At 42.3% G+C, this 13,205-nt stretch overlaps 1 protein-coding gene across 1 annotated transcript; it reads left to right on the top strand.

Annotated features, from left to right (window-relative positions):
* The first annotated feature begins 9,727 nt into the window (after positions 1-9,727).
* Positions 9,728-11,723, top strand: LOC145138879 (putative mitochondrial adenine nucleotide transporter BTL3). The gene is made up of 4 exons (XM_079072894.1): positions 9,728-10,463; positions 10,568-10,871; positions 10,949-11,416; positions 11,533-11,723. Exons 1-4 carry the CDS (start codon positions 10,030-10,032, stop codon positions 11,599-11,601), a joined length of 1,275 nt encoding a protein of 424 aa, XP_078929020.1. The 5' UTR covers positions 9,728-10,029; the 3' UTR covers positions 11,602-11,723.
* The last annotated feature ends 1,482 nt before the right edge of the window (positions 11,724-13,205 follow it).

Below are 13,205 nucleotides of genomic sequence, written 5' to 3'. Positions count from 1 at the left end.
GTCCGCACTCCTAGTGGGGGAGAGTTAGTGATTCAGGGTGAGAGACCACAACGCTGACCGATTCTCTGTTCAGCAGGGAGAGCGAGACGTTACTTTCAGCAGGGTTACGCGAGATATGTTGCTTACGTCATGGATACCCGGGATAAGGGTAAGGCGACGGTCGATGATGTACCAGTAGTGCGAGAGTACCCGGACGTATTCCCGAAGGATTTGCCTGGGATACCTCCAGAGAGAAAGGTTGAGTTCCGGATTGACCTGGTCCCTGGTGCGGCTCCGATAGCCAAGGAACCATATCGGTTGGCTCCTCCCGAGATGCAGGAGTTGTCTACGCAGCTGCAGGAGCTGCTAGACAAGGGTTTTATCAGGCCAAGCAGTTCGCCATGGGGAGCCCCGATCCTGTTTGTAAAGAAGAAGGACGGGTCGCACCGTATGTGCATAGACTATCGGGAGTTGAACAAGGTGACGTTGAAGAACCGCTACCCACTCCCGAGGATAGATGATTTGTTCGACCAGCTTCAGGGAGCATCTTGGTTCTCCAAGATTGATCTACGGTCCGGATATCACCAGATGCGGGTCAAAGATGATGATGTGCAGAAGACCGCCTTTAGGACCCGCTATGGTCACTATGAGTTTGTGGTGATGCCGTTTGGGCTCACCAATGCTCCAGCCGCGTTCATGGATCTCATGAACCGCGTGTGCAGGTCGATGCTGGATCGGTCTGTAATAGTATTCATTGACGATATCTTGGTTTACTCCAAGACTCAGGAGCAGCATGAGGAGCACCTGAGAGAGGTGCTAGAGACGTTGAGGAGGGAGAGACTTTTCGCGAAGTTCTCCAAGTGCGAGTTCTGGTTGCACGAGGTGCAGTTTCTTGGGCACCTCATCAACCAGGAGGGTATTTTGGTAGATCCGGCTAAAATAGAGGCCGTGATGCAGTGGGAGATCCCGAAGTCTCCATCCGAGATTCGGAGCTTCCTGGGTTTGGCAGGGTATTACAGGAGATATATCCAGGATTTCTCCAAGATAGCAGTTCCGCTGACCCGACTGACCAAGAAGTCGGTGGTGTTTCGTTGGGGTTCTGAGCAGCAGACAGCCTTTGAGACGCTCAGGCAGCGACTATGCGAGGCGCCGATTCTTACCCTGCCATAGGGAGTAGATGGCTTTGTAGTCTACTGTGACGTTTTGATCACAAGAATGGGAGCAGTGTTGATGCAGCAGGGGCATGTGATAGCTTATACCTCAAGACAGTTGAAGCCTCACGAGGCTAACTACCCGATGCATGATTTGGAGCTGGGGGCGGTGGTGTTCGCCCTCAAGATTTGGCGGCATTACCTCTATGGGGTATGGTGTACTATCTACACGGACCACAAGAGTTTGAGGTACCTCATGGATCAGCCGAATCTGAACATGAGACAGCTTCGGTGGTTAGATGTAGTAAAGGATTACGACTGTGATATCCTTTATCACCCATGCAAGGCCAACGTAGTGGCCGATGCCCTGAACCGCAAGGCGGTAGTGGCTCCGATCTGAGGTATCTATCTGAGGATGACAGTGATTACCCCACTGCTGGAGCAGATTAGGGAGGCACAGGTTGAAGGCCTGAAGGAGGAGCGCCAGAAGTGCGAGAGGATAGTGGGTCGAGTAGCTTCGTTTGATTACGATAGCCGAGGATTGATGACCCTGCATGGGAGGGTCTGGGTACTGTACTGGGGCGGAGTACGGAAGGTATTGATGGACAAGGCCCACAAGTCTCGATTCTCCATCCACCCAGGGGCGAAAAAGATGTACAAGGATCTTCGACCCGATTACTGGTGGCCCTGCATGAAGCGAGACGTAGCTTGGTATGTGGAGAGATGCTTGACCTGTAGGAAGGTTAAGGCAGAGCACCAGAGGCCCCACGGCAAGATGCAGCCGTTAGACATTCCAGTGTGGAAATGGGAGGATATTACTATGGACTTCATTACTAAGCTTCCCAGGACCGCACGTGGGGTCGATTCGATATGGGTTATCGTGGATCGGTTGACCAAGAATGCTCATTTCATACTGATCCAGGAGAGCATCTCGGCCGAGAAGTTGGCCGAGATTTATGTGCGAGAGGTAGTGGCACGTCATGGAGTGCCTGTCTCGGTGGTGTCAGACCGAGATGTCCGGTTTACTTCCAGGTTTTGGAAGCGGTTTCACGACGAGATGGGTACTCGTCTCCTTTTCAGCACCGCTTTCCACCCTCAGACGGACGGACAGAGCGAGAGGACGATTCAGACTCTCGAGGACATGCTTCGAGCATGTGTGCTAGATTTCGGTGGCAGTTGGGATACATATCTTCCATTAGCGGAATTTTCGTATAACAATAGCTATCACTCCAGTATAGACCGGCCTCCTTTCGAGATGCTCTACGGGAGGAAGTGTAGGACCCCAATCTGTTAGGGTGAGGTTGGTCAGAGAGTCATGAGGAGTACAGAGGTAGTACTCAAGACCACGGAGCAAATTCAGCAAGTCCGGAGCAGGCTTCAGACTACTCAGAGCCGGCAGAAGAGCTACGCCGACAAGGGGCGTTCAGACTTGGAGTTTCAGGTGGGCGATATGGTCCTCCTGAAAGTGTCACCCTGGAAGGGTGTTATCAGGTTTCGGAAGCAAGGCAAGCTGGGCCCCAAGTTCATTGGTCCGTTTAGGGTTTTGGCCCGGGTGGGTCGGGTTGCTTATCGATTAGATCTTCCAGCAGAGCTCAGCCAGATCCACAGCACGTTCCATGTTTCTCAGTTACGGAAGTGCTTAGTGGATGATTCAGCAGTGGTACCCCATGAGGATATTCAGGTTGATGACAGCCTGAACTACATCGAGAAACCAGTGGCGATTTTAGATCGCAAGACGAAGGAGCTGAGGAACAAGAGGGTAGAGTTAGTGAAGGTGCAATGGCAGCACCAGAAGGGTTCAGAGTGGGCATGGGAGCCCGAGGAGGAGATGAGGGAGCACTACCCGTAGTTGTTTTCAGATTCAGCAGACTTCGAGGACGAAGTCTAAGACAAGTGGGGGAGAATTGTAACGCCCCGTTCCTGGTATGTATTTAGTTCATATAATGCTCATTTTATAAGAGCTACTCGACGAGTTGGTAGCCCTAACTCATCGAGTAGATTTTAGTTAATCGTGGGGTTTAAGTGGACTACTCGACAAGTCAATAATAGACTCGGCGAGTAGGTCCATCAGGAGGAAACCCTAATCCTTAGGGTTTGCACCCTATTTAAGCAACATTATGGGTATTCACCCCAGCCACCATCACCTTCACAGTCCATTCTCGAAACCCTAATCAATCTTGTGCATTCTTGAGCCATTTTTCCTTACATTTGTGTGGTTGAAGCTAGGAGAAGGAGGGCAAAGAGTGGGTACAACGAAGGAGGGCAGAAGATGTAGAGTTCTTGGGTCATCTCAGACTTATTAAAGGTATAAAGCTTATACCTTGGCTATTATTCAATTAGATCTCTCTTCTAGCTTGAATATTGTAAGTTTTGGGGCCATTTCCAAGGCTATTCCAAGATTTGTACTCTTGGGGATGTAGAGACTTCAGATATGGGCTCTATTGAGTTCTAGAGGCGCAAAGTTGCCACCTTTATGCACCCATAGTCCATGTAATGACTTAGGTCTCTATTTCTAGCTTGTAATGAGTGTTTTGGTCTTATATCTTCATGTATACATGTAAAGTTAGCAACTTTACGTGTTATGTTAGCCTTAGGAGCCCAGATCTATGAGTTAGAAACATTGGAATCATTTAGAAACGACTGTATGGTTTTAGCATGCAAGGAACTCGCCGAGTTGTTCTTATGACTCGGCGAGCCGGGTCGAGTTTCCCAAACCTTCTCTGGTTGTGAGTGAAACCATGAAGTGGGGGGGTGACTCAGTGAGTTAGACAAGATTGGGACTCGGAAGCTAAAGGACTCGACGAGTCCAAGGAGGGACTCGGCGAGTAGAGTCGAGATGTCCCGATTACTATTATTACAGAAAGAACTCGACGAGACAGAAGAAGGACTCGACGAGTTGAATCAGGGGACCACGAGTTGGGTTGACCGGAGTTGACTTTGACTTGACTTTGACCAGGACATTGACTTTGACCAAGGGTAAAATGGTCATTTTACCCTAAGAAGGATTATCAGTTTATGATTAAGTGTTGTTATGGAATTTATAGCCGGAGAGTCGTCGGAGCAGCAGATAGAGATCCCTCACCCAACTTTTCAGCAGTCAGTCTTACGAGGTGAGTTTCCTTCCAGTAGGAACAGGTCTACGGCCACAATGCCGACCGGTTTAGATGATAGTAGTTCCGGACTTCGGTCCGATGTCGGGGTGGTCCCGAGAAGTAGTTATGTATGCTTGATGTCTTCGTGATTCATGCATGTTTATGATATGTGTATATGTTCCGGACTCCGGCCCGATGTCGGGCAAGCCCGATGCAGTAAATGTGATTATGTTATATGTTCATGCTTATGTTATGTTCAGTTTATTCCGGACTACGGTCTGATGCCGGGCGGGGACCGACGTAGTGGGCGGGGCCCAAGTTATTCCGGACTTCGGTCCGATGCCGGGCGGGGCCCGATGCAGTGGGCGGGGCCCAATTTATGCCGGACTTTGTTCCGATGTCGGGCGGGGCCCGATGCAGTGGGCAAGGCCCAGTATGTATTATATGTTTTATTGTATGGTATGTGGTAGTTTGGGGGAGCTCACTAAGCTTCGTGCTTACAGTTTTCGGTTTTGGTTTCAGGTACTTCCACTAGCAAAGGGAAGGGCTCGGGATGATCGCATGGCACACACCAGAGTCTTCAGCCTGGGAGTTTTACTCTGATATTTTGATATGACATTTGACATGAGATTTGATATGTGATAGATATTATGAGATTTTGAACCATATATTTTATGATTTTATACTTTGGTAATGAAATGATGGTTTTAATAATGCTTTAAAAACGAAATTTTTTGGTTGTATTTTTGGGATGTTTGAACGAGTAACCTCGGTTGCGATAAGATCGCGCAACCTCTCATCCATGGGCTTTGCACCGAAGCCCGAACCTGATCCCGATCCTGTTCCTAAACCTCTCGTGATCATCACCATCCTCAACTGAAAATATCACAAATAACCAAGATAAGGAATTCTAAAGAGATTCCACCTCACTGGACTTCTAAGAACTACCAGACATGTCATTGCTTCGGGTACATGTTCTGTGCTTTCAGTAGTACGGGCCCAATACTACCTTCCACACCTACCTATACCTTCCCCAAGGCCATACCTGATATCCATAAGTCATCCAATCACAAATCAAAACTTATAAACACATCACTAACTCTGATCCTAGACTGCCCTAGGATTCTCAACCCTCACAAAACCAGGAATCCAGATCAATCATAGCAGGTTGCCCTATGCATGCAAGTTATACACACAGATAATCACATAGATTGTCAAATAAATATTCTACCCTAAACCACAACCAAACAAGGAACATGAATAAGGCAGATTCCCTCATTCTAGGGCTATGCAATTCTAAACATGTACAAATTTGAAAGCATACACTTGGAAAATAATACATACAATCATATTTCCATATATACTATAACATGACTAAAACATTGGGAATACTTACTTCAGCTCGGCCGATTACGCGCATTGCATTCTCCCCTTTTTCTTACAAAAATTGTTTTCAAGAAATTTAATTTTGGTTTCTTTTTGAAAAGCAATTGTTATCATTTCCTCAGTTTGAGTTCTGACACACCCAGAAGTGTTCTCGAATCTCTCAAACCAAGGCTCTGATACCAACTTTTAACAGCCCAATTTTTCAGAAAATTTTTAAACTTTTAATTTTATAAACATCATCCATAGTTAGTATAAAAATCCTAATACATATCCATATTATTTTTGAATTCAGAGTACAAAGAGCTAAATGTGAAAACATTAGAGAATGCACGCCACGTCATCAATCTGGGCCCTTTCCCTTATCAATAGAAGTACCTACAACTTTCAATAAAGCTGTAAGCACAAGCTTAGTGAGTTTCCCAATCACACAAATCATATAATCACATAATGTCATGCTCATACATATACAAACAAGTTTTCCATGGACTCCCTCCATGGTCTTCAATGGAATGCCATGGGCTCCCCCCATGGTCTTATACCCTCATGCCATGGGCTTTCCCCATGGTCTTGCCAAGTGCCATGGGCTCCCCCATGGTCTTTACATGAATCCATACATAAATCAAATAGCAAACCATTACACATCCCAAAACCAAAACATCTCAAATCAATTAATGGGCCGGCCTTGGTGTCTTCGACCCATGAGTGTGGTGAGAAGACTCACCTCAATACTACACGGAAGCTGACTAGGTCGGGACTCCATTATCCGCTCTACATAACCCTAAAACAGAAACAATTTCTTAAATACAACTCAAAATTCCCCAAAACCCCTTAAAGGTCAAACTTGGTCAAAGACTAAGGTCAAAGGTTAAAGTCAACGTCCTGAGTTGACCCAACTCGTCGAGTTTCTCTATCACCCAGACCGATCGGGAAAAATTTCATCAACTCGTTGAGTTGGCCATAAATCCAACCTCTTAATGCATTAAGCTGATACCATCAAATCTAGGGACTCCAAATCTCAGATCTCATCCAGAAAGATGTGTAGAACCATACAAATAGAAGCAAACCCAAACCCTAGGCTCTTTAGAGAGAGTCTTAATCCATAAAGCCCTTGAACTCTCCTAATATGGCCCCAAAACACATATCTAGTGTCCAAAGGTTGTATAATAACGGAAAGTTTCCAACTTTACGTCCATGCAAGCTACAACTACCCTCTAGAGCTTAATAAGGACTTAATAAGGGCCTTATTGCATGAATGGGGCTTGGAACTAAGAAAAGTTTGCAACTTTCAGCCATGAGAAGTCATGAAGGGGTTAGATCTGAAATAATAACCCCTGGAACCTTCAACATCTTGGCTAGCCCAACAAAATCCCATAAACATTCCAAAACTTCCATTAAAGAGATCGAGGAGATAACAAAGCAAGAAGTCGACTTTATACCTCAAGAAGGCTGCTTTTGGTGAAGAGTTTCTTGATATAAACTCCTTATTCTAAACAAGATGCTTCCAACTTCCAAGCTCTTTCCAAAGAATCACCCAAAATCAATTCTCAAGGCTCACACACTCAATCTTGAAAGGATAACGAACTTAGAGTTTTTCGGACAAAGGGAGGCTGGTAAGGAGGCCAACTAAGGGGTTAAAGTCCTTTAAATAGGGTGCAACACCCTAAAATTAGGGTTTCATCATTAGCCGTCAACTCGTCGAGTTGGGACTCCCCGACTCGTCGAGTTGGATCATTAAAAGTCGCACACACAAAAGTCTCTACACGACGAGTTGGAGCTCCCCAACTCTTCGAGTTCCCACAAAATCCCCAATGTTAAGAAATGAAATAATACCTGGACCAAGCGTTACAGGTGGAGGGTTTATGGAGGTTTAAGTTCTAGTTTTCAACTTGTTGAAGCAACAATCTCTGATTTCTTACAATTTTGCATCTGATAATTTTAGAGGTTTAAGTTCTAGTGTAGTTTTTGCTCATTATTGATTAATTGGGTATTCACAGGAAAGCTTCAATCAATTCCCTTCAAGATTCAGCAAGTATTGGGTGGTGACGAGGTGCTGGCTGATTGTAGCGGATTAATATGATGATGGAAGGTGAAGTCCTGATGGTGATGACGAGAGAGATTGAATCAGGAAGTGAAGATGCTATTTTTTTACACGGCAGGAATTTGAATGCCGATCTAGTATCAGTTTTGGTGATGAAGATGGTTTCCAGCAAGGGCTAAGAAGGATGAGAGATTGAAGGTGGGTGACAAATTTGAGAGCAATGTATCTTTATGTGTGTATCTGGGTTCCATTCTAAACGACTGAACTCTCTATATTTCTTTTTCGATCCCCGTCATTGTGTATTTACATTTTATGTGTTGTGTTTGTGTATATCTGGATTTATGTGTGCCTGCATCTGTATCTATATTTGTGTTAGAGTGTTAATCCAGACATTAGTTACACAAGAAAGATAGATAGCTCCATCGATTTTAGTTGCAGGTGTGAGAAAGAGAGAGAGAGGTGGGCCCCTCTTTTTTTAATTATTAAAATAACTATTAGATTTTAAAAAAATTGAAAGAAAAATGAAAAATAAATACCCCAAGGGTATTACAGTGATTTAACTATTCAGAGGGACTATAAAGCAACGAAACTAGCTCAAAAGGACCGTTAAACCAAAAAAATCGAGATTTAAACTAACACCTCAAAAAAAATATATACCACAAGGACCATTTTTACAATTTTGTTTATACAAATTTAAGAGTAAATTACACGATTTGTCCCTCGTTGAAGTGCACAATTGCGCGTTTAGTCCCTATTTTTAAAAATTAACTCGACACGTCCCTTATATTATTAAAAGTTGCCCGCTTCGTCCCTGCCAGAGATAAAATGACTATATTACCCTTTTTATTTATTTTTCCATTTGTTTTATTTTTTTATAATTTATTTATTATTATTATTAATATAATTTTAGAAAAATGAAATGGCTATTAAAGTTGTTGCAACCACTTTTTTTCGGAACGTAAGGACATCTCTCTAGCTCTCCCCCTTTCTCTCCTCTTTCATCTGTATGAACCCATCGGAAAGGAGTTCAAGAATCGTTGATTTCACTGGTGTCCAGAAGTAGGTGGAGAACGAAGGAGAAGTAGCTCTGGTGGGCGGTGTCAGCTACACTGCTTGGGTTGTTGTCGGGATTGGGTAACAAATAGGGAGATGAAGGCAGACAGTCTTCGGTGGGTGCGGGGCACCGATGATGTAGTGGTGGTGGAGCACCGACGACGATGTTGGTCAGGGTTTATAAGATCATATTTTATTACCACTTGCGCATCACCTTCCTTAACACCTCATTCTACCTACCTCTTTCTGCAAATCTGTTGAAGAACAAAAATATGGAAGAATGGAACTGTCACCGGAAATCCAAGCCCCAACCTCGCCGGCGATGAAACCCCTCACCCTCTTAAGCATATCTGTCTCAGTGGGTGATTCGATTTATGAGCAGATCTGTCGGTGATGAAGCACCTCACCCTTTTGAACAGATCTAACGACCACCACCTCATCTCTATCCATCTCTCTTTAATGATGGTGGTCTTGTGGTTTTGCATTCTAGGGTTTCAACTTTACAACTATGGTGTGATTTTTTGGGTTTTTTTAGGGGGGTTTTCTGGATTTTCAGATTTCCGGTGGTGAGGGGGTGAGAGTGAGGGTATCAGTGGATGTGAGCGGTGGTAGGTGGTCAGAGATGGTGGCCAATAGTTGGCCAGAGAATGTAGGTCGGAGATGGCTGGTCAGTGGTGGTCGGAGATGCTCTAGCTTCTAGTTCATGTGTTTAGACAACGATAGATAGAGGAGGTATATGAGGTCCATTACTTTAAATAAAAAATAAATATGTAATTAATTAAATATATCTAACAAATAAAAATAAATCAAAAAGAAAAAGATAAGGGCAAAATCGTCTTTTTATGACTGACAAACTACATTGGGGATGAAACGTGCAATTTTAAACAGATAAGGGACTGTCCGAATTAATTTTTGAAAATAGGTACCAAACATGTTTTTTTGACACTTACGCGAGGGATGAATCGTGTAATTTCTCCAAATTTAAAATACTCAATGCCGGATAGAGCACAAGTTTTCTCTCTCCTAATTATCCTCGCAAATACCGAACTGAAGTATCCGCTAAATTAATTAAACAAACAAACCGAACGATGAGAGCTTGTGGCTGAAAGTCTTTGTTGAAGATGTGCTACCAAAATCAAGCAGTTGCAGCGACGAGAGCAAAACAGTGATTTCCACCATTTTCTTCAAGTCAGTGTCGCCATCAACTTCTTCTATGTTCATCGCCCATGACTACATTCATTTCTCCGCGTTATTGATGTTAATTTGAAATCGAAAACCCTAATTCCCAAAATAAAAGTTTGATATTCAATCTCTTTCTTTAAACAACGATATGTCAACAAGATTGAGTGGCTGTTTCACAGACGCAATCCCACTTGAAGCCCCTACTTCGACCTCTGGATATTCAATTTCTAATAGGAATTCAGAAGGTGGTGGATTATTTCTTGATAACAATACTCTTCCTCATTATCTAATCAATACCCATCACTCCTCGACTCGCCGTAGACATGATATTGGTGTTTTCCGGCAAAAAAATTGGGTTTCCAGAGGTGGGTTCTTGTCAGTTAGTTTATCAGTTAAGGGAGGTAGCGATGGCATTGATAGAAATTCCACTACCCAGTTAATGGCAGAGGCGGTGGGCGCCGGCGATGGTGTGGTGGAGGAGGAGAGTAAGAAGAAGGTTATTATAAGATTAAGGGGAAAACCTGCTGCTATGAACACTACAAAGCATTTGTGGGCTGGGGCCGTTGCTGCCATGGTTTCAAGGTTTTCGTTTCTTCTTATTCACATCTACGAATTTTCAGTTGAATTTATGGCCAAAAAGAAGTGAAATTTTTAATCAATCTTGTAAATTTTAATGTTTTTAACAGAACATTTGTTGCGCCACTAGAAAGACTAAAGCTGGAATACATGCTTCGTGGTGAACAGAAGAATCTTTTTGAGCTAATTAAATCAATCGCTTCTTCTCAAGGCTTAAAAGGATTTTGGAAGGGAAACTTCGTTAACATTCTTCGCACAGCTCCATTTAAAGCCCTGAATTTTTGCGCATACGATTCCTATAGAAAGCAACTTCTCCGGTTAACCGGAAATCAAGAAACAACAAATTTTGAAAGACTCTTTGCCGGCGCTGGCGCCGGCATGACTGCTAGCATTCTTTGCTTACCACTCGACACTGTAAATTCGATCATCTCTTTCTTCTCATTTATTAATTTTTTTATTTATATAATAAAAGTCATCGTGGGATCTAACAGATTCGAACCAAGTTAGTGGCGCCTGGAGGCGAATCATTGGGAGGTGTGATCGGAGCTTTTCGCCACATCATTCAAACAGAAGGATTCTTTTCTCTTTATAAAGGATTGGTTCCTTCAATCTTAAGTATGGCGCCTTCAAGCGCTGTGTTTTATGGAGTTTATGACATATTGAAATCAGCATATCTGAATTCCCCTGAAGGAAAGCAAAGAATCAAGTATATGAAGCAGCAAGGAGATGAATTGAACATTTTGGAACAATTAGAGTTAGGCCCAATGAGAACTTTATTACATGGTGCCATTTCTGGTGCTTGTGCTGAGGTGGCAACTTACCCTTTTGAAGTTGTGAGAAGGCAGTTACAGTTGCAAGTTAGAGCAAATAAAATGAGTGCATTAGCAACGTGTGTAAAGATTGTTGAAAATGGAGGCGTTTCAGCTCTTTATGCAGGACTTATTCCTAGTTTACTTCAGGTATGTTCACATGAAAACATACTCTCTATGATCTTGATTTTGTATTGCTTGATTAAGTTGAAGAATTTGACTAAATGTGTGCAAATATCTCTCAAATTTTGACTCTAAATTACCAGGTATTACCTTCGGCTGCAATAAGCTACTTTGTTTATGAGTTCATGAAGCTTGTGTTGAAGGTGGAGTAAGTTACCATGTTCTTGATTGTAATTCTTACATAAAGAAAATTGTTGATTGCTTTAAAATGATTATTGATTGGAGAACATGTTGGTGATGAAATCAGAATTGAAATCGGTTTGTTTTTTGATGATTTTCTGCTTCAATTTGGAGAGGGAAGTAGTTGGTTGTTCCATTGGTGTTTGATGAACTCATATGCGCCAGTATCTTTATTTATTATACAATAGATTAGTTACGTTGATATTGATTTATAAGTTTTATAATTTTGTTAGCATTAGCTTCTTTTTGATATCACAAGTTAAGTAAAAAATTGTTGTGTCCTATGGGTTACTTTCAATATACTTTCGTGTTCTTCTAGTGAATCAACTAGTTTAAAGGGACAAAAATCAAATTTCGTCTCATCGATCCGAGTTATCTAGTAGGCATGTATGTTGTCGCCATTTCCCCTATTTTCAACTCTGTTCTCGAGAGGGAAATGAGGTCTTGGAAAAATTCGGTTGTGTTGTGTGGTTCACCCATATGTGTCTCCTCATACTCTATCAACTATATAGATATATTGGACGATGACACAATCTATTACACATCTTCTTTATAAATTAATAAATGATTTTTATGAAATATTTTCTTTTGTAACTTTAACAATTGTTGTTTTGTGATTTTAAGATTTTTTTTTCGTTCAGAAAATCGGTCATTGAAAATATTATTGTCCTGTGTGAATATCCGTGGTACATTTTAAACCTCATGTAACATTTTAAAATTAATGACCAAAAATTTCATTTTTAATTAAGTAATTGTAAAACGGAAATTTGAAAACATCGATAATGTCATCTCATATCGTACTCAAAACCCATATGTCAAATATCTCAAAACATGTCATATAAAAATAATGTCAAAGTACATCTCCCATAGATCTCATGTGCAGAAAATCGTGTGTGATGCGCTGCTATCATGCCGGCTCCTTTCCCTTCGAAGATGAAGGACCTGAAACCAAAACTGAAAACCGTAAGCACAAAGCTTAGTGAGTTCCTACATCATATCACATAAACACATACTGCTAGGCAGATCTGGGTGTCTGGCCTGCCCTGTCAGGCATATCTGGGGTGCCCGACCTATCCATGTCAAGCATATGTCACACCCCAAAACCGGAACGACGGAATCATTCGGGGGTGGAGGACGTCATGTTTAGTATCACAAGATATGTATATAGTAAGCAAGTAATGAACAACCATTTCATTTAGAAAGAAAGTGTTTACAATGTGTGTGTTCACAAAACATAGAATTCATAAGCAAATAACAAAACAAGACTTGAAGCTATAATGCTCCATCTTCTGAATTCCTTGCACGAGTACCTGTCTAATAGGCTCCTGAGAATACAAGTTATTTGAAAAAGTTGATCAGCAATTAAACTGGTGAGTTCATAAGATTTTAGTGATGTAAGTACGTTGTAAAAAGTTGTTGAAAAATGTAGTAAGTTGTAGTAAGTTCTGTTTAGAAAAGTCTGCATGTTCCTCCAGAAAATCCTGTATTTCCTGCTTTGATGAAAGATAAGTAAAAATGACTCTACAGTCCTTTCTATGAGTATTAAATGGATACAAGTTATATAAAACCCAGAGTA

The sequence above is a fragment of the Lactuca virosa genome, chromosome 9 (assembly GCF_052849685.1).
Source record: "Lactuca virosa cultivar CGN04683 chromosome 9, Lactuca_virosa_CGN04683_v6, whole genome shotgun sequence".
Classification (NCBI taxonomy): Eukaryota; Viridiplantae; Streptophyta; class Magnoliopsida; order Asterales; family Asteraceae; genus Lactuca; species Lactuca virosa.
The sequence above is the reverse complement of the archived record's forward strand: the minus strand, read 5'-3'. Positions and strand labels throughout refer to the sequence as shown.